This window comes from Cololabis saira, chromosome 9 (assembly GCF_033807715.1).
Source record: "Cololabis saira isolate AMF1-May2022 chromosome 9, fColSai1.1, whole genome shotgun sequence".
NCBI classification, from domain to species: Eukaryota; Metazoa; Chordata; class Actinopteri; order Beloniformes; family Belonidae; genus Cololabis; species Cololabis saira.
In genome coordinates, this window is record NC_084595.1 from 20,945,646 (window position 1) to 20,973,576 (window position 27,931).

Consider the following 27,931-nt stretch of genomic DNA (forward strand, 5'->3'; position numbering starts at 1 on the left):
TGAACGTATCACACAAAACGGGACCCTATCATTGGGCCCTATGAGCTTGTGGGCCCCGTGGCAACCGCCCTTTGCTCTCCCTCTGGCTCCGCTACAGGTGGAGAGGTTGGGAGAAGCATGAATGTTGCATGCGTTAAAATTTTCTGTAGAGTTACCGGATTTTTGGGAACTTCGTGACTACAGCTTTAAGGAAACGTGTTTGTACCCCTCAAAGTAAAAGCTGACTGATGGGTGAAACAAGTCTTATGTGTTTGTATGTGATCGTACAGTACCCGAAGCAACTTCTTGAAGTAACTCATAGGAAGTAAACTATAAAAGTTGTTATAGTTTACCTTGGGGGTCATTCAGAGGTCTGCTTTGCAATCAGAAATGCTGTGAGCTCAAACTTAAAATGACACAATACCCAAACCACAGTAGAACAACTTTAACTTTTGGGTGGGGTGGGTGCCCTTTAGGAGGCTTTTGTATGGGGCCCAGAATTTGGCGCTATGCTCCTTACTGTGAAAAATAATTGTTATCATTTAGAGTTAATGTTTTGAATATCCCTTTTGTACTAGTTATGAGTAAAATGACCCAAGTAATTGTTTGTCGGACACATCGTCTACATTTTTTGTAAAATTACTTAACTGTTAACTGTAATATTGTAATCATTTTTGAAGGTTGTTGACTTCAACAAGCGTACCATGTAAAGAGTTAATTTCTAAAAATAGTTAATAATTACAGGTCTAAAAAAAAGCCGATGCAGTGTAATCAACCTTCTCGTGAGTGGATTATAGCCTTTTTCTTTCAACAATGACATTGAATTGTAGAAGTAGAGCCACACATCGGCATGTGAGTGGGAACAGGTAAGACAAGTTTGTTAGCATGTATGGAAGGTGAAATTGATGGTGGCCCTACATTGCTTTCAGAGTCATGCCTTCTTGCAGGGGTATGGGGCAGGACAGAGACTGCCTGTGCCCAGATGTCTTCTTGCGTTAGGGAGGTTTTAGTACTGCCTCCTGCCATGAGAAACAAAAACTAATTGCCCATTGGCCCCGGGTTGGATATGTGCAGCTGGGGACATGTGGCTAAAAATAGCACAGCTTGTTCCCATGAGTGGCGGAAACACAGCACCATGGTATTAGTATTCAGCAGTAAACCGTGGCATGGATTTAAAAAAAAAAAAAAGTCCTCCTCTGGACATGGTCAGTAATGTCAGGGTTGGGTATAAACCAGGTACAGAGCAACACCGCCACAGAACTTTTCGCAGAACCCCAGGCTCCATCCACACATGAACTAGCCTACTGAACTATTGTCCTCTGTCTGAGCGCTTTCAAGAAAATATCACGTGGAAATAGCCAAGCACGTGTTAGACATGCTCTCTTTGGTTTGTAGCTCAACATCGACCGTTTTTGTTCCGTGAACGGTTTCCCTCCATGCAGTGATGGCCCTCCATACTTGAGTTGAGTTGCACCTTTCTCTCTCGGACACAAAAGCAGCATCTGGTTCCACCTGACTGGAGCCATGAATTATTTAAAAGGGGGCATTAATATATCCAGCCTGCTCCACTAGCTTGGCAATAACAAGCAGTTTAGGTAGTGCTATCAACATTGCCCGCTAAGCGGTGAACCATGGAGTGAGGATGTTATTTTACATTGTTGGCATATTATACTTTTGTGGTTTTGTAAGTGTCTGGTTGAATGAGTGCTTAAGTGAAGTTTTTCAATTATACATGTTGCAGTTCTTTTCAAAACTTGGGATGTAAGTGAACAGAGCAGTGTGAAACCTGAAAGTGGTGGATACAGACATTCCTGAGGATGGTTCTGTTGCTGTATTTGGTTGTAATCATATTTTTAGATACAGCACATAATAAAAGCATTATTGCACCATTGCACCACAGCGTTATAACCCTCTGATGTCAAACAGACGGCTAAGATCCTTGAAGGGAGAGCACATTTTTTCTGCAAACCTTGAATGTAACGGTCAACTGTTTTACCACTCAGACCTCCTGCTGTTTCACAAGGGTCACATCACTACTCTTACAGATGGGACTTGGCAATTTGCTTCATTAGTTGTTCTTTGCAGCAGTAGCACAGATTATTCCGATAAAATAAGTTATTCAAAAACCTAATGCACTATTGTGTACAGGTCTTTTTTCCACATTCAACACAACACATTTAAGATACTGTATTTGACTACAGCTTTGTCCTTGTCTCCTTCCAACACTCTTAAAGCTGAGGAACAAAGTTTTGCCCCTCCGCAATGTGGACAGCTTTCATCTAAAGGACAGCAGCAGAGCTTTGCAACTCAATCCAGAGACCCTGACCCACCAAAGGCTGCAACAGACGTTACTGGTGAGTTATTTTATGGAGATGAGGTTTGCTGATACTTGACTTGGCATGTGCTGTGGAGCCATTTGCTTTTAGCCATTTCTGGGTTCCATGTGTTTCTCCCTGCTTTGGTGCCACTTGGCCATCAGTTGTTGGTTTAAGCTTATGTTAGGTCTAATTTGGGTCACAATGGTAGTTTTAATGGCTCTTTTACCATATTAGGAAAGAGGTTTCTGCATTATTTTCATCTCTGTACATATCTGATCATTCTAAAATTATTTTATGTCATAAACTATGCATAAAATCATACATTTTTGTCATGGACTCTTTATTCAACATGAGTTGTTTAGCATCAGTTTTGCTTTGGAATATATATTCAGAAATCTGGATACAGATGGAAACTACCGGTACTGTATATTTACAGTCAATGTTAGGCAAAGTACAAAATTGGGTGGATTGTCAAGAAATCTGTGATAAATCAAGTAATCCCAATTTTGTTTTTGCCTTGATTCTGCTTGCAAAATTGAACCCCAGGAAAGTTAGCTTCACATCAACACACTATCCCAGTCCAACTTAATCAGATGCAAGATGCATGTGTGTGAATATTGTCTTATAGATTAACACAAACAACATTTGCTACAGTTCATTTTTAACCGCATGTTGCCATATAACAGTGGGGGGCTGTTGCACCTCTTCACCATTATCTCTCATGGATTAAGGAGACACAGTAACCATGTTGTTGAAGACACTGTTGATGGTAAACAGCGGGTATCCAGAGTGCTGGCTTATTCTTCCTCAGGCTTCCTTCAGGCTGTGATCTCACAGCAAAGGCTGCTTGTAATTCCCCCGGCTTTCCCGACGTCTGTGGTTCAATATGAATGAGGTCCATCGATTAGACCTCAGTGTGGTGCTTGTGTGTAGAGAATTAGTCAAGTGTGTGTATGTCTGCATGGAGCTGCTCGCTTTGTCTCCTGTGTTTCCTCTGCACTTGGCAAGACTGTTGTTTTGGCAGAGTGCAATGTTATGGGTGACATCTTTTAACTGAACCATAAACTGAAGCTTTGTTCACAGCAGTCTCTGTGTGTTGGTGAACAACAAAGCAAATTTCATGATGAGATTTAGGAGATGTAATGGCAGTGATGGTGACTTATCAAACGGATGACAGCACTGCCTTCGTCTCATGTCCTGATTTTACTTTGGAAGCAGAGTGTGAATGTAGACGGGAACAGATATTGTCATGTTTTTCAAAGGCCTCAAACTTTCGCGTCTCACACCCAGCGTGGCCCTCTTGGGTCTGCCAGCTGTAATCTATAGGGGTGTGAGGTTAGCACCATGGACTGTGATTGTTTGCATAATGAGGGAGGTGAGAATTTTATTTTTAAACTTTCTCCCTGCTGGTGACAGGGCGACTCGATAATTAGCGTGTCAGCAGGCCTTGCCTGCCATCTCAGTCATGTGCAGCAGCATTTGCAGCAACCAAACATGAAATGGGATAAAATTACATGTAAATGTTGATTTGTTCATTTATTCCTAACGATGTTCCAGCATGTAAAGGCTGTTTTATTGGGCATTTGCCAACATACGTGTATGTGTGAGGGAGAGAGAGATAAATCTTACTAAAACTCACTCCTTATACTACGGTAGTTTTGCTGGTTGGGAAAGAAATGATTGCGGTAGCTCAACAGTCTCTGATCGGTTAACCATAATGTCATTAGTTGGCACTCATAAGAGAGAAATGAACTGGGAGGGGCAGGAAAATTAGAATAAAGGTGGGTGGGTCAGGGGCGGTGATGTTTGATCCCTCAGGTGAAAAGAGCGGATTATGAATGTTGAAAAACTTCTGAAGCATCAGTAATTACCCGAACTGCAAGCCTCTGTAAGAGAGAGTGAAGTGATAATGAAAAAGTGGTAGAGCAAAAGACAAGCGCCATTAGCCTGCAGCTCTACCATCTTATAATGGAAATGCAATCAACAAACTGCATATGTACTCTGGTAATAGTATTTTCCTTGGATACACAGTAGCCTATCTGCTGCCATCTACATTATTCTGTCTGGATACATGTAGTGTGTGCCTATCTATAAACCTTCATCTTTTTATCCTCTTTTCATTTGCAATAATTTCATGAGAAGAAGTAAAAAATAAAGTTTGAGTCCAATTTTATGGGAACAGTGTACAGTGTTTGTATGCATGTAGATAAATATTTGAACCCGCACATATTGTGTTGTCGCTGTGAATCAAATAAGTCAGAGCCGTACTGTCTTTGTAAAAGATAAGAGATGTGGCATTTACTTGCAGATGTTTTCAACAACTTCACAAAAAAATCAAAGTGAACATAGTCCATCTTCACAGCTCTGTGTTTTTCCTGTAAAGCTTGTCGTTGTAAGAAGTGAAAATGGCAAGCTTATGTCATCATGAAACACTCAGAAAATAGTGAAAGGAAATGACTCAGTTTCTATTAAAACAGCAGTATCAAACATTAAAGGACAGTTCTCAAGGTCACACGAGAACAAACAACACTCCTGAGTGAAATTAGTTGTGTAAAGATGCTTTTTTTTCTTAAGCATTTCTTTTCTTTCTTGAAGTTGTTTAGAAAATTGACAAAATAATATGTTTGTTTCTCCTTTTGTCAGCTTCTATCTTGGTCTACTGGAGCATTGGGAGACACACACACACACACACACACACACACACACACACATAAAATGTGTGCACTTGTGTATTTGTTAATCAGGCTTTTCTATACATGTAGGTTAATTGAGCAGATGTGCTGTTTAATGTGAAGATAATTTACTGATTTAGTGGATTACACAGTGATCTGATGTGTGAGGTTTTGGCAAGCAGCTCAGCAATGCGATTTATTTTTTCTCATAGAAGCAGGGTTAAAAAAAAAAAAACCAACCTCTTCAGTTGCCTTTGTTACCATGGCTCTTAAGGCAGCCCTTGAATATAGATAAGTGAACTGTCTCCTCTTGCATCTTTTAAACAGTCAATGGTTATGTGAATCATTAGGCCAAAACTTTCAAATGCTAATCTGAAATATGCAGAAATATGCAGCACACTGATAGGAGAAAAACAAGCTGCAGTAGATATGTACTGTAGCGATTTTCTTAAACAAACAGAACCAAAAATATGTCATCTAAATGTTTCAAGTGCTGTTTGTGCCATTCACATAATTTTCTTCAGAAAGCCCAAACATCTCACAGAATATCTGAGAAACAATCACATTTTCTCTGTGAGATGACAGTACCGCCACCAATACCACACTGTGCAAAGCAGATTTACAGATATTCATATTTTTGTTTTGTTTGATTTCAATGTTCAAGGATTATTTCTTGTGTTTATGCATGTTTGTGCATGTATTTTAGAGGCCCCTGTGCTGGGGGCCAACCTAATGTTTACATCACTTGTAATGAAATTAGAACCACATGACGCCCACACTACAGGCTTCTGCTGATCCTCTAATTCAATTACTCCCCTTATTAATGCTTTGATGCTGCTGGCTGACCCAGGATCACATAGGATCGCTTTTTCTACACATCATTCACTCAACAGTCCTTTTTGTTTGACTAATGGACTGACAAATTATCAGTGTGTATTTCAGTGCACGTTACAGGCCATCCAGGTCTCTTTGATGGTTTCTGTGACCGTAGCACCGCCCTCAAGTCTCTCCTGAAATAAAGAAAAAGGATAAATGTACACGTTAAGCAATGCATGACATGCATGAAATAATAGAAGAAAGTAAAATTAAGCAAATCAGATCAACAACTTGTTGCAAGCAGAGCCAGTGTGTTGGAGTTGTCACAGTTGACTGTCATCACACCTAAAATCTGCCAGCTTTGTTCCAAAAGTTGTGTGTTTGCCACAAAGAGATAGCGCTGTAGCCTGGCAAGATGGCTTCTGTCATAACTGTAACCACTTTCACACATCAATTGCCATAAAGACGTACTGCTGCTGATCCCCTCTTCAGCGCCGCTCCCATGACTTCAATTCAGTTCAATAATATTTTAGTCATCTCTGAAGGGAAATTATATGTTGCAGTAAATTACATTATTTAAGTTTCTTTAAAGATTCATGATAGATGATTATGTCTGATAGTTGGAAGGATGTTCTGTAAAGTCTGTGTCCCAGCATATCTGAAGAAGCCGCTGATTGAAAACACTGTTGTCGAATAAGTTTGTCTTATTACAATCAGCTCTAGATGCTTCAGAAAAGTCCCAGGAACAGCTACTGCAAGAAGTTGCCACCATGCATGGCGCTATTCTAGCTTTTTCACCCCCAAACCAGTGTTTTCACAGCTGTCTGCAGCTGCTGTTCTCCTTCACTCCCTCTCACTACTCAGAACTGCAGGTTGATCTTAGCTCACTAAGACAATTACCGCAATGTCTGGAGTATCATGCCATACAAGATCGGAAAGCTCTTCTTTTCCATTTTCGGAGACCCTTTAATTAGGGCCTGAGCACTTACAGTGCGAAGGCCCTATTGTATCTATAGGAATTTTTTTTTTTACATTTTTCAGACGAAATGAGGGCCTTTTTGCCCCTCTAAACATGCCCCAAAAGTCACCAAATTTTGCACGCAAGCCAGGCATGGCGAAACATTTGATATTTAATGGTTTGCATTAATGCGGGTGGCAAAATGGCTCAACAGCGCCCCCTAGAAAACTTTGTGCCTCAAGCCCCACAATACGGTTTGACATACATGCACGAAAATCGGTACACACCTGTATCATGTTGCAATTTAAAGAAAAGTCTCTTGGCGCCATGGCCGAAACCGAACAGGAAGTCGGCCATTTTGAATTAATCGTGTAATTTTGGTGCAATTTATACCATTTCTTCGGCCGTTAATGCGGCCCGAACCGTAACTCGCACCCAGGTGTGTTATACATCAAAATGTGCGTCTAGATCCTGCGACGATGGGCATTACTTTTCTCAGTCAAAAGCGTTACCGTGGCGACGATAGACGCCAAAAACCATCTGGTTAGTCCATATTTGATAGTTCCTACTTTCTGCCTAACTTTTGAATGGTTTGACGTAAAGACTCGTGGGTGGTGTCATCGGACTCGGTTTTGAGTCCTTGAACATAATTGGTGCAAATTAGCGTCAAATTAGAGTCGTGGCTGGTGTCATCTGCTAAATGTCCAGGCCTGAAGAATCTACATGCAAGTCATACAAGCACTTCCACTGCAGCACGCCTGAACGTACCTAAGGGTGCGAGGGCCCGTTCATCGCTGCTTGCAGCTTTCTTTTTTTTTTTTATTTGCTCCAACCGTTTAGGAGTTATGGTCCAGAGAAAGTCATGTTAAAAATGTGTGACACGCTGGGGAATCTTGTTGTACTGCAGAAGTCCTGGAGGGACCGCAAAGACTATCCTCCAACTCATGTGAGATTTAGGCTATTTTACAAAAGATAATTCAAACAGAAAACTAAACTGAAATGGCAAATTGCCAGTGATCATGAAGCACATTTTAACTTGAAATTGTTATCAGTGGATTTAAGTTTAATAATAAAAGAATGTGTCTACAACAACAGGAAAGAAAACAACTTATTATCTTAAACATAGTTTCAACATCAGTGTTATTTCCTGGATGAAACCCTGCATAAGCCTTGAATGTAAATTGTAAGTCAGTGTTGCTGTTGGAACAAAGCCCACTGCTTCTCCACTGCAACAGGAACTGCACAGAACTGGCAGGATGTACGGCGTGTCTTCAAACATGGAGTCTGGTGCCAACATTCACACAGACAAGGGCACATATACACACACTCACATGCAAACATTTATACACAGCAGTGTATCTGATTAGCATTTGTTTTGCTCACTCCACCCCCACTCCACCCTAAGAGTACATCTATGAAACAGATATGTTTTTTAGAGCCTTATCTGAGACAGCACAGAGAGTCTTTCCAGGGTCAGGTGTGTCTGAGCCTGCTGATACCGACCACCTTCATGAACAGCTGCAGACGCTACGTTGCTCTCAGAAGTATTGTTGCACATAAAAATAAAGAAAAGCTACCATAGCTAGAAAACATGTAGATTTGAGGTGATTACACGGCAGGACAGTTATTTTAAATGAAGCCCTTGAAACAAGGTAAATGTCAATCTGATAGTATGTCATTATGTGGGGGTATAAGGGACTACAAAATAAAAATAGCTGCTGAAACATTGCTTCATATCACAGATTAAGTCCTGGGGGAAGTGTCTGAAGGTAAGCCTGTTAATGGCTTATCACAGGTCCACACAATCCCCTGTCTTTTGATCTGCTCGAGGGCATGCTTGATACGCTGAGGTTAAATCATCTCATGCCCATATTCAGGATTTCAAAACTAAATCTCTGCCAAGTTTCTTGATCTTTAAGTGCTGCATTGAGCTTATTAAATTTTCAGTCTGCTACAGACCCCCTTTTTCGCCTCACAAGATGAATGTGTCCTTTTAATAATGTAGCCGGTTTTAACAAGATTGTAAAATGTTGATCTAACTTTCATGAGCTCTGTTAGTGAAGTGACAGCATTCCCTTGGTTTTATGAGAACATTTTCTTTTTCCTTTTCCCTTTCTCGGTTTTGTCTCTGAAGTCCGGATTGTTGTACCAAAATTTACAGCAATTACATATGTAAGTTGTTACTATGTCACACCTGTGGCTCAGAAATAAAGGTTTGTTATGATATGGAAGACTGATAGTTGTCAACTGAACACACCTCTTCTTCCCTAATACATCATTTAAAGGAGTTACACTTAGCTAAAATGTGAAAACAAGGCCCTTTTTCAACCCGGTATATGATAACATTTAATTGATGTGTTTATGGCCAATGAGCCCTCTCTGTTTTTACACTTTCGATAGAGGATGTGTTTCAGCAAAGTTAGATATACTGGGCAGGGTCAAGGTAATATGCACGCACAAGCTCTATCTGCATCTGTGGGCATGTGCTCAGACCTCTCAGGCATTGTTGAGTAGTTTGACCTTCATAGGGAGATTAAAATATGTAGCAAGCGTACATTGATTTTGTTGGACTGGCTGTTGGTATTTATGGACTCAGCTAGGGCATAAATATTGATGATCTCTCTGCCCCAAAGAAAGATCTGACTTTGTGTTGTGGTGTTTTGTGCCAGCTGATATTAAGACATTTGTATAAAACTGAAGGCAATTGATATAAATAATTTAGATTTATATTTCATTTGTTTTTAGCAACCTAAATTTACTTCTGACCCAGCAGCTTTAGTCAGGGCATTTCCATTATATGGTGGCTAATTACAATACTGTTATTGAAATCCCTAAGCTGCACTGTCAAGTAAAAAGGCTCTTTAAAGGGATAGTTCATACCTGGTATGACAATAGCACATGCTTGTTAGATATGTGTCTCGGTTAATGTAGGATATAAAATTGGCAAGGAAACATTGTTAATAGTTGTAATGTTATTATTTATTAACATGTACTGTTATCATAAGTCTCCTCTCTAGTTCTTCTGTAATCTGTAGATAAGTTCTTTTTATGGAGAGGATGAATCCTTTTCCCATGACGCATTTGAGTGTCTCAAGTGTTAAGAACTTGTGAAACTCGGCACAGATATTCCTCCCCCATTAGGTATATGTTTTGAGGATGAAAGCCAACTTGAGGTAATAGCTGGTAAAAATGATATTTGTCCAATGCTTTTCACACCAATCGAATGGCATTTCTATTAGGTGGTGTTACATATCTCTATAGTTCTAATTATTGTGGACACAGTGAGCTAATAAACCATTAACATGCTTGCATTCTCATTACAAGCATGTTAGCACGCTGATTTTTATTATGTTTAAAGAGCAACTGGGACCCCTGACAACCTCAGTCCGTTGTTCAGCAAGATACCAATACTTGAGACCCCTTTTCCCTCATGGATTATTCCATGTTTTCTAACTGCAGAACTCATGCCCTCATTGTTTTGTTCATTAGAAGCAGCGTATTCACATTGTAAATATACTTACTGTGGGCTCAGATATCAGTATCTAATAAATGACAAAAAACATTGGGGTCTTCTGGCAGACAAAAAAAAAGACTTAATAACAATTTTTTAATAATAATTGAAAAAAAAAATATATAAATATTTATATATTTTGAATGTATTTATTTATTTTTTCAAATATGCAGGAAATTATTATTATTAAAAAAATGTTAAAAATGTGTTTAAGCAGCGGCTCATATACTGAGGCTACAGTCCTCCTGCAGCGGTCGCAGGTTCGAATCCCGGCCTGCGCACCTTTGCTGCGTGTCATCCCCGATCTCTCTCTCTACCCCTTTCATATCTGCAGCTTGAATAAAGGGCCACTAGAGCCCAAAAAAATCTTTAAAACAAAAAAAAATGTGTTTCAATATCTCTATGTTGCTGAAATTCGAGAAGTGGATACATTTTTTTTTCTGTCAAGTGCCACTCATTCGGATTGTTGCTGAAATTAAAGGCAGATTATGGGTACCTGCTTTTCTAATACAGACAAAGGAACTGAATGATAAACTGGCCTCTCACAGAGTGTGAGGAGTTGTAATGAGCAATGTTATTGTGTGCTGCTACAACCTCCTCTGCTCTTTTGCCCTTGTTGGAAATGCTTTTCATCATCAGAGCCATTTGCACAGATCCTCCCCCAAAGTCTGAAAGAAGTTTACAGAGCAAAGTATGGTATTGAACTTTGCAGGGAGGGAATATTCAATATGTATTGGTTTAAGGATAGCGATAGAGTAGTCGATGAATACCTAGATTAACTAAATATTGGTACCCTTCAATATGATAATAATAATAATAATAATAATAATAATAATAGTAATAAAACATAATTTAACCACATCTTCAATAGTTGTTCTTCTGGCCTTAAATTCATAATAATCTACTTTGTGAAGTTAGTCTTTGCTATTGAGCTGCTGCAGCTCTCTCTTTACTGTAATTTAATCAGCTGGGTTGGATAGCAGCAGCGACTTCAGGTTAAGTTCAGGATCGGATCGGGTTGCAGACTCATGCTGGGGTTACAGAATTCAGCAATGCGAAGTCCGTCACTCTCGAATCTCGTCGGTCAAGACGGACCTGTGGATATTTGTCAGTGGCTAACTGCGCACATTTCTGGACATGAGAGAACTAGTCTTTAAGGCGTGTACAGTCTCTGTGTGGGAGAAGGTAAGGCCAAATTACAAAAAGCTATTTTGAAAATTAACTATGGTTGAATACAGAAATATTTAGTGGGGTAGTTTGAGCATGTAGACAAGTTTTTATAATGGGACAAGTTACCTGTCTGTGCAAATCTGTTTGCTGCTAATAATAAAAAGAGTAATTTCATTATAAGTATAAGCTTTTAACTTAAACTCCAAAGAAATTCTGGTAATGGTGTGAGTACACTGTACATGGATCCACTCCTTGTTGTGCAGTCATTAATTTGTAAACAGTTTCTGGAAAATTCCTGAAATAAAGTTGACAAAAAAAGCCACACTTGGATACACTACACCATTAGACACTGGGTTCAACATCCGGAAGAAAAATAATTCCCTATGACAGCTAACAAAAGCTAACAATTACCTGGTCACAGCAGTACTGGTCTCAGTTTCACTGCGGCACTGCAACAGGGTTCACAGAGCAGCTAGTGTACAAGTCCAGGGACAAAGTTTGAGAGGTGGCAAGTCCACCCCATCTCACCTCTTTTCTGTTTTCTTTGAAAGCACCATTTTTGTCCACTCATGTAGGCAAAGAGATTTAATTGAGGAAAAAACTTTTTTTTTAATACAGCTCAACTCTTTAACTTGATTTTACGGGTTTTGGCATTTAAAATGCCTACATGACCAAGGAAAGTGATATATAGACTAATATGCATTTGGTGAGACCGTTCTGCTTTGACTGCCAAAGAGTAATAACAGCTTAAAGTAAAACCTCCATGCAGGAAGGCAATATTAATGCCGACACGTGCAGGCAAGAACACCATTCAGACAGCATCCAGGCCTCCCGCCCATAGAAAACATTTTTCGCACTACGCATCCACATGCATGAGTTCATACAGTATTACATACTACTCTACATTGTGACACTTTGTCACTCAGAAAACTTATGGTGGACGTCACAACAGCTTGGTTGGGACTGTCACAACAAACTGCAAATCTTTTTTCAAGATTTTTGTAGCACTAGTAGCCTTTGGCCAAATTTCTTTGATAAAATGTGATAAATGTGTGGCGTTATATGGAAATAATGTTGGCTCGATTTCATCAGTAACTCTTAACAGTCTTAACTGAAATGCACAAATATATCTAAAGTTATCTTTGGGTTGACAAACTGCAGCTTGACTGTAAACTTTGACTGGCCCTCTTGATTTAGGTTCTCACAACAGACAATGAATTGAGCAATCTAATTGAGTTTCTTTAAAAAGGCTGTGCAGCTGGTTGCCTTACTTTTTCTCAAGTTTTCTCAACTTTCAGTTTTTTTAAAGGGCACTAATCATTTAATTCCTAGGAATTATGTAATGTCAGATAACATGACATTTGAAACTTGAAACATGAAACTTTTGAGTCTAAATTACATCCCTTTGCTTAAAAAAATAAAAACAAGATTTAAGACATTGGGCCAACCTCCCACTTTCACACAAATGAATTGCCTAGTCTCAGCACTACTAGTTCATCCTACAGACAACTGGTTCAGCTCAGTCAATTCATTAGTATCACGGTTCTATTAGAAAAACAAGAAACCCAGAATTAATATATCAACACTGCAAAATCTTAGAAGCTCCTCACTTTCCATTTTATTACCTATCAAATCAGCTGCAATATTTAGTAAAATGGATCCAAACAGAAAACCCCTTCTATTTCCCAACATGGCAACACAAAGATACCACTCATCTCCACCATGTTTTTAATAACAGCCACTTTATGTCCTTGAATGATAGTCCAGAGGTTTGGTAGTGGAAGAGAACAGTTTCTATATGACCAAAAATTCAAATCTGTAATCAAATCAAAGATTAACACATCTAATGATCTAGTGGAGCCCCAAAGATGTATTGAGGAAATCACAAAAATTACTGATTCCAAAAAATATGTTTCTAGAATCTACAAACTTATATCCAGTAGTGATGAAGAATCAGGCCTCCCAATATTCAAATGGAAAAAATTATTTAATCCTCCCAATCCCAATTTCTGGATTAAAATTAGTATTAAAATTAGAATTTATTCAGTACAAAATCATTCACAGGTCTCTCTCACATTACAAAAAATTTTTAAAGTGGGTTTAGCGTACACAGACATCTGTTTAAAATTCAACATGGGTAACACAAATGATAACTTTCACTGTCAACCATTTTGAGCTACAGAATCCTTTTATCTCCATTGTTGTGTTATAGGTAACTTTACTGAACATGACAATCTCCCAACTAAATACAGGAATATCGACAAGAAAGTAATTCTTCTTAATTGGAAATCTGTTTGCACATCAATCATTGGACCAACCTACTTATTGAATATATGACACTAGAAACATTTGATTTACTAGTAGGAATAAATTAGCCGTTTTCATCAATATCTGGAATCCTTTTATTGACTACCTCAAAAAACTATGCCTGGATCTGTGCAAATTTTGGAAAGTACATCCAACATAATCACAAAACATTATACAGTCATTGACATACACAACTCACACACCAATGCATTACCAATAACACACACATCATCCATCACAATCTTATGTTTGTGTCTGTCATCCTGTACTTCACGGTCTGTGATTTTAGTCGTCTTTGACAGAATCTGTCTCAGGTCCTCATAAAGTTTGTAAAAGTATACTGTCAAGAGGGCTGGTGTGACCTTTATTCTCACATATGCACATGAAAACTGGCATTTGCAAGATCACATTGCACATATACTTAAAGAAAATTGCCAGCCTCCGCACTAACCTTATAGACAGTTGTAAAAGAAAAAACTAATAAAAATATTATTTTATTTAACTGATTACATTGTGCATGGATTTTACAATAAGCCATTGTGATAGGACAGACTCTGACTCCATGGTGTGTCGATGCTGGGCAGAAAATCATGGAACAAAATAATTTTAACAATGGGAAATTGATCAAGACACCGGCATGAGGCTTTCCACTTGCCTGGACAAAGTTTATTTGCCTGGGGCAAGTAAACAGGCTTTAAACTGCCCTTCATTTATTGGCTACATTAGAGCTTCTGAGCTGACATGCATAACACCAAGCCAGCACATTCTTCATCGGATCCTCATATTTTAGGATGATTTTGCTATCTTGTCCATCTTATTGCCCTTGGTTGTTTGATATTTATTTGGGATTTTAACTCTTGTTAAGGGAAGGGCATGTTGAGTTTCCTTGCTGCATCGCTGCCATAAGTGCCGTCTTCAACTAAAGAATGCCTCTCCCCACTTTCTCTCTCTGCATTGATGATGACTCACACTCAAACACGCCCTGCAGAAATCCTCTCTCATGCACTCGACACAGAGAGGAGAAGGAGAGAGAGAGAGGAAGAGAGCGAAGAGGGGTGTGTTCTTTCATGTGGCTCTAACACACACACTACCTGTTCATCTGTTTGTGTCCTGATCTACCTGCTCTGTCTGTTTACAAAAGTACCTACTGCTCATCAGAATTCCCTGTGGTTACTGCAAGGTAGAAATGCAGCTGTGGTTTTTGCCGTGCTAAACCCTTGAGTGCTTTTTGCAATTACTTGGGCAACTTATTTTCTTATCTACAACCAATTGGCTTCAAGGGTTCATTTACATTCATCAGATGCATTTTTTGTTTGTACCATAGAGAGGTAATTCAAACGCAGCTATTATTTTAGCAGGAGGAGCTAAGTGTCTGAAAAAGTATTAGTAAATGTTGCACCAACAACGATATGGGTGAAAGGGCGCAACCTAAAGGTTGTCCTTGTGTTTCTTTCATGGCAGGCTGCTCTCCAATGTAAAAGCTAACATTGTGTGACATTTGCAGTGATGCTGAAGTCCAGGCTGCACGTGCTGCAGTGCCGTAGGTCCACTGCCCTCAGGCTCGTGCTTCTCTGGAAATAGAAAAAGAGCAAAGAGACTGAGCGTGACTAATGATTATATATGTGCGTCGGAAAACACAACAGGCCTTCTGCCGCCATTGGCCAGCACACAACCCCACAGGCTGACAATTGCATAACAGATCTCCAAAGTTGCTCATGCTTCTTAATTGCTTCACTACGTTTTATTGTATTATTATAAGGGTGTGTGGTCTTGTGTGGTGTGTGTTAGGTGGGATCATAGTAAAAAATGAACAGTTTAGGGTTCTAAGTGTTTTATAGTGCAGTGCTTCTCCCCTTAGTCACTATGCCCCCCGGTTCAGCTCTAAGGACTTTATTTATTTGATTGTATTTTTCTACCCAGTGCCAGTCTGTATTTGCATGCCACTCTGTTTTCTATTAAGAATGTTCTATTTTTAGTGCATGGTGTCAAAACATGGCTGTCTAATCCTGTGTATGTATGTGTTCACTGAAATAACAACCCTACCCCAGAAGGCGTGAGTGGTCTCTTCAGCTACATGTGCTGAAGTCCTGTTTACTATGCTTTGAATTACATGCAGAACCATTATACAACCCTGTGCAGCAGCTGCAGGCCTATCGGACCATAATCGCAGCCTGCTTACACTTACACTTTCCCGTTCATCTTCATTTTCTCTGTCATCTACTTCCATCTCTTTCCAGTTAACCCTGACCTTCATTTCTTTTATCTCTCTGGTTCATATTTTATAAGGTAAAATATATATTTTGCATAATTGATTGGAGCGCGTGTGCTGTGGGGAGTAGGTAGGGCTGTGGATCGGAAAGCACAAAAGATTCATCCATTGGTTAACAGGAGAATGAAGGGAGGTCAGAAGAAGAGAAGAGTATTTTCTCTTTGTTGTCAGTGGTTTTCCTGTGGGGTCTGCTACTTCTTAATAAAGAGTAATAGGTTATAGTTTCAGTATTCAAGAAGCACACCTCTAAAATTTAAAATTTGGCAACACTGCATTAATTGTTTGCACTGCCATATTGTACATTGTTCATGGTTTAGCAGAATTTAGAATTTCCTTCTGATTTCTGACATCTAATTAAGTTGTAATAATGTAATATGGAAGTCATGTCTATGTTTTCATATAGGCCGCAGTGTTGATATAAAGTCTCTGTTGCAACAAAAAAGAAACAAGAAAAGAAAACGTTACCTCCATTTGTGAAACTGTGATGTGAATTCACTACAATGAAAGTGCTAACTTCAATAACAGAAAAGAACACAGTGAAGGAGTATTTAGTTTTTTCACCGAACTAAATAAAAGACCCATTTCATTTTTCCAATTTAAAAGCAGGAAGTAATTACTATTAATATTTCTGACGGAAAAGATAAAAACATAGCATGATGCTTTAGGTGGTAAGTGGACTGCTTTTCTATAGTCTTTTTAGTTTAGTCCTGTTTTAGTCCCCAGTGCACAGATCCCTTACAACCTCACTCTAAAGGCCCATTCATGCTCAATGCAGTAGATGGAGACGCAGATGGACTGACCCTTTGGTCCGTGTCCTCGGTCGTTTACATGTGTATTTGGTCCGTTTTCAGGGCCCTTGTGGAGCCGTTGCCTGATGCAGCAAATGGAGCAATACCACCTGAAGTATGAGGGCAATGTATGACAATGCTTGAAAGGCACTTGCTATTTACATACGTAAAAGAGCATGAATTAACAAGTAATTAACATGTAAATGATAGGGGTGGGTTATCGATATACACGTGTAGGAACGATTATCGATACATAAATCCAAGTTTCGATTTAAAAAAAAAAAAATTATTATAATTTTTTTTTTATCCCGATTTTTTCCCCCATTTTGTCATCCAGTTCTCCTACCTAAGGCCGCGTTCAGACTGCAGGCAAATCTGATTCATGTCTGATTCCTTCTCATATCCGATTTTCAGGGCTGACTGTCCACACTGTTTTTAGCAAGTGTCCAAATCGGATCTGGCTCTGTTCAGACTGGGCCACATCATTGACTGATCTGACGGGTTGCCGTAGCAACGGCGTCGGAGCGGAGGCGTCACCCAGCGCATGTATTGTGTGAAGTCATGTAATTGCGACATCAAAAACAATAACAATATGGAGCCAGCTCACATGCTGTTCCATACCTGTAAAGCTGGGCATACACTGTGCGATATTTTAAATAATTTGAGACTGCCCCATCTCACTCTAATCCTCCCCGTCGGACCCTCTGTAGGCCTACTGGAACTCGAGGCTGGTTTTGGGGCAGGGGTGAGCTGTGTCCACCCAAACGTGCGTCCTGCCCACCTGAACGGTTATGGGGATCCTTTATTTATTTTTTTTATATATATAAAAAAATCCCAAAATATCTGTACCGTTTCTGATTGGGACAGCACTGCGCATCATTTTTAGACATAACAATGAACGCATACCGCAAAAGTTGTGTCTCGGCAGAGGGACCCGGCGTCCCAGCAAAATGAAAAACAGAGAAAAGTGTTCAGAACAAAACCACCAGCAAACTAACAAACCAACCAACAAAGCTCAGAGTTAACAAAACGAACCAGCAATGAACAACTGGCAGCCCCGCTCTCTAACCTGTCCTCCTGATGAGCTGACGGGCTGCAGGTTCAGGCTCTCAGCGCGACAGATAGGAAGATATGAAGGCTGATTTATGGTTCTGCGTTACACCAACGCAGAACCTATGGCATAGGGTACGCGGCGACCCGCACCGTACGTGGAAATGCAGTCTTTTTTTCTGCTATTAAAACATGATTTGTAATGAAAATTGTAGTGAATTTGCAACACTTAAACTACAAATAATAGTTTTTGACGTGACATCAGAGATTGTACATGCTCTCTGCGAAAGGATGAGTAGCTCCACAACTGGAAATGGGTCTGGGACAGTCATATCCGATCTGAGTGTTTGGAGCTGTTCACACTGACACGCATCTGCCCAAATGCGATATGAATGCGATGTGAAACTACCTCCCGGAGGTGGTTTCGATCTGGTTTGCAAAAATCGGATCTCATGCGGTTTGGGACTGTTCAGACTTCAAAAGAGTCATCCAGTTTCAATCTGGATGGGCTAAAAATCGGATATTGGCTGGCAGTCTGAACCCGGCCTTAGTCAGTCCTGGGCATTGCTTCCTCTACCAACCCCGGGAGGCCCTACACTGAGCTCAAGTCTCCTCCTTACTTGAGGAGTGAGCAGGCCGCTTCTGTTCACCAGTCAGGGTGGGGCGCCCCCGTGACCCTCGATTTAAATTTTTTTTTTTTTTTTTTTTTGAGAATCCCTTCCATTGCCAAAGCAAAATTGGTATTGTAACTAAGATATAGAATCGTATCGGAATCGTATCGGGAGGTGAGTGATGATACCCAGCTCTAGTAAATGAATTGAGGACTGGACTGGGCTAATCTGGGACATTGAAGAATCTTGATTGTTTTCCTTTTAAGCCATTCGAACATGCTGATTCAGCTACTCAAATATGCTTTATGCAACTGTACAACTTCTCTGTAGTAATGTCACATTGTTTACAGGTCAATGTATTTTCTTAAAATAAACAGTATGCTAGGAGTATGAGGCATGATTATGGTGATGATCATGTCAAATGGCTGTTGGTTCTATAGTAGGTGTTATCTTAACATTGGGGTGTTACGAGTAGAAACAAGGACCTGATTGATGCAAAGTTACAGCAGTGTCAGTGCTAATCCCTGCAGTTGGTAAACAGTAAAAGAAATTAGCTGCTACAGCCATCAGTAAAAATATGCTACAAATCAGAGTAACAATTTCTGGAAGGAATGAGATACTCGAGTTTAAACAGTACTCTTGAACTGCTGGTGGCTGATGAATTGTTATTTTCATCGAATTGTGCAGAACACATGTCATCCGAAAGATTGCTAGTATCATGTGTACTTGGTTGGCATGTTGGCATTTTTCATCTGAAAGTGACGGCATATAACATGCTGGTTTGGTGTGTAGAACAAGTTCTTGTCTCTGATTTACATGGTGGCTGTAAAAACAATGTTGAGGGTAATTTTTCACCGTCAGCTGACACAGTAAGATGCAGAAAACCACAGGAGAGGTACTTTGGACTGTAAACAATGTTTTGAGTCAGCACTGCAAAGGCTCAAAGCACTGTCAATTGTTTTACCGTATTTTGTGGACCATTAGGTGCACTGTATTATAAGATGCAATATCAATGAAAGGGTCTATTTTCATACATAAGGCGCACCGGGTTATCAGGCGCATGATACAAGGTATATAAAGCAAAACAGTCTTTATTCAACTCATTCATAATAACTCAGACTATCATTCAATTGTAACAAATACAGAAAAATACACTCACATGTACCTCCTTAAACAGACTCAGGAATGTGAAATTTCACCTGCTTTGAAAATCTGCGGCATCCAAAAACATGCATGGAGGTTGACTGACAATCCTAAATTGCCTGTGTGTGTGTGTGTGTGTGTGTGTGTGTGTGTGTGTGTGTGTGTGTGTGTGTGTGTGTGTGTGTGTGTGTGTGTGTGTGTGTGTGTGTGTGTGTGTGTGTGTGTGTGTGTGTGTGTGTGTGTGTGTGTGTGTGTGTCCCAGTGCTTGTGGGGTTGTGTTAGAAAAGACATCCAGCATAAAATCGGGTCAAATTGATGTGCTGACTGTGATCTGCTGTGGCGACCCCTTTGCTCAAAGAGATTAAGCCGAAATTGTTGATGATGATGTACCTGTTTGGAAAATTGTTTAATCTAATTTTTATTTATTTGATTTGATTTTTGCCAGACAGAGATTAACCGTATTTCTGTTTAACCCTTTTCTGGAGGGATTCCCTTCCCTTTTTGTTTTAATTGTATGAGTTGACATCAGTGCATTTAATCTGAATTCATATGTAAAATGTTTGGATTATGAGTGGCTTTTGATGTTTTTTTTGTCTTTTTTAAATACACAGTAACTGACTAAAGACCTCAAGTTCACCTTGTGCAATTGGTAGTTTAATCTCAAACACTTGACTGCTTGATATGATGCATCCCAAGTGTATTAAAACGTTTTTTATTGTTTAGTATTGTTGTGCCTTACTTACATATGGCGATTTTATACTAGTACCTACTCAGCGCGACTCGACTCGTCACGCCTCGTCTCGCCTCCACTCGCCTTGTCCTCGTTTGTTTAGACACCCAGATGAGAAGTGGGCGGGATTGGAGCGAAGCTGCTGTGACATATTTGATTGTGTGATCTAAACGGAGAAGACAAAAACACTAAAGATGTAGAACCTGGAGGAGATGATATATGTGCTGCTGGGTCTGTGGCTTGTGTTCAATATCAATTTAAAAAATGAGAGTGAAAGAAGCTTCAAGCGGCGACGCTTTTTTTTTTTTTTTGTTTGTGTCGGCGCTTATGAAAAGTCAGCTGAGAACCGTGAGCGGTTGAGAAGTGACCGAGCGCCTGGTAGATCTGGTCGTTCCTTATCGCCCGTCTAGATCTCTTTTTAATTCTCTCCTCAGCCACCAGGTTGATGAACATCTGCACCTCAGAGTTGGATCACAAAACAGACGTTTGCGCTGGCATTGCCGGTTGAATAAAATCACAGCGAGCCGCTCTTGCGCTGATTCCCGCTTCCTGATTCAAACATCTGACGGCCCCGCCCCCCGACCAATCGGTGGCGTGTATTGTGATGACGTCAGATACAGGGCCAACTCGGCACGCTTAGAACCTCGGCAGAATAGATACAGAAAAAGTATCTACTCGGCACGCCTCCACCCGCCTCCACCCGTAGTGTAAAAGCACAAAACGGGGGAGTGGCGAGTCGAGTCGCGCTGAGTAGGTACTACCGGTAGTGTAAAAGTGCCATTAGTTACTACACACACACACACACACACACACACACACACACACACACACACACACACACACACACACACACACACACACACACACACACACACACACACACAAACACAAACACACACACAACAATAACAGATAATCATTTGAGGAGCCAGGATTGTTTGCTCTTTGGCCAGATGTACTAAAATACTCAGAACAGAATAGTTTCAGACTCTGCTCCATTAACAGTGATTGTACAATTTCGATTAGAGAAGATGCTGAGTTTTTCTATTGGGCCAGCCAGACAAGTCCTCTAACTGTCTACCTTTTTAATTTACACAACAGTCACTAACTGGAGAAAACAATCAAATTTGTTCTGTGGGCAACGTGAGGAGAACCATAGAGAGTGAGGGAGAGGCCGGTTTGATGCAGTCTTCCTGATTTTATACTTGACAGTGAAAAATAGAAACATATTATAGAAATAACATGTCATTATTTTAGAGTCTACTCCACAAACATATTTATTGTGTTTGTGATGTTCATGTTGTATTAACAATTACTCCTTACTAAGAGGACTTTTTGTTGGTCCTTTGTAAAACAGGGCCATTTTCTCAAGATTTTGTCTCACAGAACACTCAAATGTGTCTTTACATGGACAGAATTTGATAGTCTAATGATTTACTGGTTGTAAGGTTGTTTTTTGCTATTTATTGTCTCCTTTGTGAAGAGGAATCAAAGTCCTGACAGAGCTTATGTGATCCCTGGATGGGGACCAGCAAAGATATTGACAAGTTAGCCTTGCGTTGCAGAAGTCATTAAGTGCAGATTCTTGCCTATACTGGACTGAGTGACTACAGAATAAGAGATGTATTTCCTGTAATGCCATGGATCATAAATACTAGGTTTAATTTTCATCATAAACATGGATGAAATTTATGGAAATTCTGTTAAGGATCTTTCTTATATGAAATGTCTTATGATATGGCATTTTGGGGAAAAAACAAGCAACTTTATGCCTTATCAGGGGCTTTCACATCACACATGCAGAGACAGACATATGTGGTGTATCTGGGCTGAAGTTGTAGACATTAACTCAGACAACAACCCACCAGCATGATTATGCATTTGAGAGCTGCAGGCATCCTATGTTCACTACTCATGGTTGACCAGTAAGTCAGTGTCTCGTAAACTGGCAGTGATGGTCTGAGCTTGTCCCCCAACGGGAGGAAAAAGCGTCTGTGTCTGCTGCGATTGTGCCAGACTCCTGTAGGGTGATAACCTTACTCTTTATCTCTCCCTGAGCACCACCTGTCTCCCATTACTGGACACAGGATATCCCTATCCACTGCCTAATGTGAAAACCGCACATATCAGAGCGTGTTTGTTTTGCCAAGGCCAAATGGCAAGTCCAATTCCTCATTATTTAATTTAAGGTCTTTATATTGATTTTTCAAGTGTTACAAAATGCATTACATTCCAGAAAATTATAATAAACATAGTGAACATAAATGATACCCCCCATGTCTTGCCCATCCCTACAACTGAGTTATTGTACCATTCAATCATCTAACAGAATAAATTCCAGGATAATTACTGTGCTTATTGACAAGAATCTCAAGTGAAATACACATACAGATAAAATAAAATAGAGATTACGGTTAAACGATAAAACAAACACAAGAAAAATAATAATAATACTAAATATATATGAAATTAAATCAAATAAATATTGCCAATAAATAGTAACGAATTCTCTCCACTGTTAAGTGATACGCAATATCTTTAATCCATAGTTAAGTTAAGATTGGAGGCAGTTTGTCCATCCACTCCATCAAAACATCATCTGGCTAAAAGATGCAAAAGCTATCATAATGTTCGCCAGGCGACTAAGATGCACATCTTGTGGAGCTACTCCAAATATTGCAATGGTAGCAGAAGGTCCTGTGGGTATCTGTAAAACATCAGAAAAAGCTTTAAATATTTATTACCAGAAGTTATTTAATTTTGAACAAAACCAAAGCATATGTGCAAGGGTGGCTGGTGTTCACAAACAGGACTGATGTTGGGAACAAACCTAGCTAATTTTGCTTTTGAGGAGTGGAGACTATGCAAAACTTTAAACTGGATGACTGTATGTCAAACGTAGATTGAATAGGAATTAATTTTATCCAGAGCTTTCAACCAAAGTTGATCAGAAAACGTTATCCCCAAATCTTCCTCCCACTGATTCCTTATCAAAGTTAAAGTCGATTCCTCGTTATAATCAGCGCCTAAGTGATTCTTCACTACAGCGCAGATACTTGTCTTGAATTAAAGATCCTTTTTTGGACCCTTTGACAGGTTAAAAGTGATGGCAGCTATTGGTGAACACTGAGTAATGGGACAAGAGATTGAAGTCAAAGTCTGCTGCTGTCAGTAATGCAAGAATCTGCTTCGAACAGCTGTGTTCACTGGAAGCCAAAGCTTTCATGCCTGTTCCTGAGTGTTTAATGGGAGCTTTCCACAAACTGTGTAGCCAACAGCAATTTTGTTTTCCTTCGGCAAAGGATCTAAAAGTTGAGCAATGTGTCTTATTGGGTTTTGCAATTTAGAGGATAAATTAACAGGTCACCAGCTGTTCGAATGTACCTAATGAATGGAAAACCATTGAAGAGCTGTCGTGCTATCCAGTGTAGCTCCTCCCTGCAGGATGGAGCAGCATATGTCTGTGGCACTGGCAGAGGATCAAAGCAGGAGACGAGCCACCTATGCCTCTTTGCTCAAAACAGATCTCAATGTGTGGAAAAACAAGATGGTTGATTACTTAAATAGCAGAAGCAAGTGTAGAATTATGATTTCAGAGTCATGCTATGGATCACAGTATCACAGCAATATCAGCACAAAGGTGGTATTGCTGTCAGTTTCAGTAAAGCACAAGGCTGTTAGAGTATACTGAGGGATTCCCCATGATCCTCTGATTCCTCAATTATTTCTTACACTTCAGATGGAAATAACTAGCAGTACTATTTGAGTCAAGGGACGCACCAGTTTGAAGCTGAAGAAATGTTCTGAATAGATATTGTAATGATACATCTTGGTCTACCTTGACATTTCATAGATCAGTAATTTTGTATTACTAGGGACATCAGGATAACACTGGCTCAGAACAAATAGGACAGCATGTAATATTTTGTATTATAATCAGCTTATCTGGTTAGGGCCCAAGTTTGCAGACAAACAGGCAGCCTGTTTCGATGAGAATTAATTTGATCATGGCAGGTTTGTGAGATTCTCTTTCTCTATTTACTTTCAACTGAGATCGGTGCAGATGTTAGAGCTCCCAGGAGAAAAGGAAGGATGAATTACGAGTAGACCTAATTGCAAAAGGGAATAATTGATTGCTTCTTTTTGCTTTTATGTTTGCCTTTTCCACCTAGTACAGTTTATTTGAAGTGTTTATTATAAATTATAAAAACACCCCCAACAGTTTTCTATTTTATTTTCTATTTTAAAAATTGTATAAAACTCCATATTTAATTGTTTTTGATTAGGTGGTGCAGAGGTCTCAGAAATGTATGTATCAAATATGATGCACCAAGCATTGAGGGTTTAACTTTATAGACGGCTGTCTAAATGCTTTTTTTTAACAGACTTTTGTACTTTGAGAAAACCCCTGATACAAATTGGAAATATTAGTTATTAATCTAATTAGTCTCTGTACATGTCCCCATTTTTTTGTTTTTCTGGCTAACAGACTGCCACAAAGACTTCATGAAACCCCAGTACAACGTTCAACTATGTACACTTCTTGGACAGATGCCACTTTTCAAATTTAAGCAGACAAATTTGACATGTGTGGATGCTGTCCAACTCCAGTCACTGTCTATGTAAAGGACATCATTTCCTGGCCACATGTGTGCTATATAGTGCTGCTGAGCTATGCAGTTTGCGTTGCCCCAGAGTCTTCAGTCAGAATAAAAGATGCATGTTCATGGGAGCTATCTTATGTTGCAAGCTATTTACTGCTCTGCTGCATGAGGAAGGTTACTATATGAACTGAATGATAGTCTGTAGAAACGTTGCCAGCTGGGGATGAGTAAGCCTCTGTCTGAGTGGGCTTGAAGTGTTTGCTTGGTTTCGGCAGTAATCTTCAGATGTTCTCGGTGGTCCCTTAGTCAGCAAAACGGTTTCAGATAAGCATTACCATAAAACCTGTTTATTCTCTGATAAAAAAGATTTTTTTGATGTCTAACATTATTTAATCCGTTGTCACAAGGAATGTGGTGTGGATGGACAAATCTTTCTTTAGTTTCCATTAATGTGCAAGTCTTACCCGACAACTCTGTGTTCGTGTTGTGAGATTACCAGATTTATTGTCCTCTCTCTGGGGCCTCGCCTACACAGAGAGCTCACTACTTCAAATTAGCTTTGTGTACCTAATTCCTTACTGTTTATGATACAAATCCAAACCAGAAAAGTTGGAACAGTGTGGAAGATGTTTATAAAATGATGAGCATTTCCTTTGAATTTTATTTATTTGTAAATGGTATTAACAAAAGATATTGGATTTAGAGTTTTGTTCACTGACTTGATTTAATATGTTAACATGCACCCATCCGCATTTCAAAAACAGTGGGACAGGAGAGCTTTTACAATTTAATTAATGCAACCATCACAGAAGTTTAAATGACCATCACCCGCAGATGGATCACATTTGATGGCTTTCAAATTTAGGATTGCATCTTTGCAAGTTTGATTGACATACCCATAGCTGGCAGTAATTTTACTTCATATTAGTTTTTTATTTATTTTACTGTTGTTTTTGAAATTTTTCATTTATGTTATTTGTGAATTTATTTCTTGGGAAAAAAGGGGCAGATTAGATAAGATTCTTCTTCTTTCTGCTCCCTTTTCATTCCCAATTTAGGAACATTTGTGTTTGCATTTGTATTGAATTGTTTGTTTTATTTTTGAATGAAATAAAAAATAAAATGAAATGAAATATGACTGATACATTGCTAGGTGATACTACAGAGACAACTATATAAACAGATGTAAACAACAGACACTTAGGTGGTCAGAGGGTGGGACTGCAGGGCAGGATGTCAGCAGATATCCGACAGAAACATCTATACAAACAGAAAGTGAAAGAAAGAGCTCTTTTAGGAACATAAGGCACTATCAGGTCGTACAAATATTGCGGAGCTAGGTCATTTTAGACTTTATACACAGGTAACACGTTTTACGGGGAGCCAATGGAGGGAGGCTAAACAGCTCTTAATAATAAATACCCACCCAACTTTTGGGGATATTTGTTTAAGGCCCAAAAAACAAAAGAATTAAAAAGAATGGTTGTATGTATAAAGAATGAAATAAAAATGACAACAAAATAAAATAAAACATGAAATTCATACTTTCTGCAAAGGAATACTATATAATGCACTATTTTCTTTGTAGCATTATTGTATATAATTTCCTTTACTTTCATTTCGTTATCATGGCTTTGGTAATGCATAGTTTGGTGGCTCTGGGAAAATCAGATCAAGACATGGGTGACAGCAATATCTGTGTTTCTGCAACATGATCGGTATTTTGAATTGGGGCAGGAAGAGCCAAGATAAAATAAAACAAGAAAAGGCTTTGTAAAAAAAATGACACGGGATTCCCTTTTGATACGGCTGCATCATGTTAAATAGGCTTCGTAGCAGAATCCTTGCAGAGGTGTTATATCTGGAACAGAATACTGCAGAGCTGAGGAGCTTAGACGCTAAATCCTGCCTCCATCTCATTTTTCATTTTACCCATTTTCCCTTCTTATTTATACGTATTCTCACTGTCTCATATAGACAAGTCTCGCTGTCTATACGTGTCTGTCTCATGATTGCATGCTCATTCATTGTCATTTAAAAAAAAAAATCACTTCACCTTTTACTTCTCTGTAGCCTGTTTTTATCCTGTGTGTGCGTGTTTAGCAATATAGTTTTTGGTTTCTGGGAATTACACTTGTTTTATCCGTAAATGTAAAACACACCAGTCAGTCTGGATTTCACTGTCCATACATACCCATATAAAAACAGAAATATACACAATAGTTCATATTTACAGTACAATATTATCAGAATGCATTTTGGCATCTTCACATACAGCAGACCTAAGCTGTAGCAGTTATGTAACTTACTTTGGCATTTCAGATGATTTGAAATCACAAGTGCTTACAATGCTGGACAAGATTACTGTGTGTCTGGGCCAGCAGAATGTGCTACATATTCATACACTACGGGAAACTGTCCTTTGGGTGTCATCTAACAAAGGGATCCTATATTACAGAGCCAGACACTGTGTATTTCTACTCTTCCCTCTTGCTTCCTTAATGGTCTCTCCACTAGTTTTAAGTTTGCTAGAGAAAAAAAAATATACATGTAAATGACAAACAAAACATGTCTCAAAGCAATACATATATCTAAGGTGACATGACATTGCATTTGAAGAGGTAACAACGTACTAGTAAAGAAACAATATGTGCTGCTGTTAACGATGATCTATGATGTGCTATCAGTTTTAGTTCAATGATTGCTGGATTGCTGGTTGTGTTTTAGTATTCTGTATTTCTGCAGTTTTCAGAAAATCAAATATTAGGTTAACATGGTAGATTTTACGTAGTGATGGACTGGCGACCTGTCCAGGGTGTACCCCTGCCTTTTGCCCATGATCCTAAATAGGACTAAGTAGGTATAGATAATAGATGGATGGCTGGTTAGTAGATTTTGTAAGAACAGGTTAACCGGAATATATCTCATTACATATCATGCATATTCAGCTCAATAAGGAATGAAAGACTTGCAGAGAGAGAGAGAGCATAATGAGTTTACCCGTG

At 39.3% G+C, this 27,931-nt stretch overlaps 1 protein-coding gene across 13 annotated transcripts in view; it reads left to right on the top strand.

The window, feature by feature from the left end:
* rimbp2b (RIMS binding protein 2b) overlaps positions 1 to 27,931 on the top strand; it is a 108,172-nt gene that overhangs the window by 22,575 nt on the left and 57,666 nt on the right. For all 13 annotated transcript variants that reach the window (XR_009783172.1, XM_061730744.1, XM_061730750.1 and 10 more), the window contains exon 2: positions 2,214 to 2,333. Coding sequence is in view for 12 of the 13 variants with exons in the window: in XM_061730744.1 (XP_061586728.1) it covers positions 2,214 to 2,333 (120 nt within the window). In the remaining variant the exon portion in view is untranslated. The remainder of the gene's footprint in view (positions 1 to 2,213; positions 2,334 to 27,931) is intronic.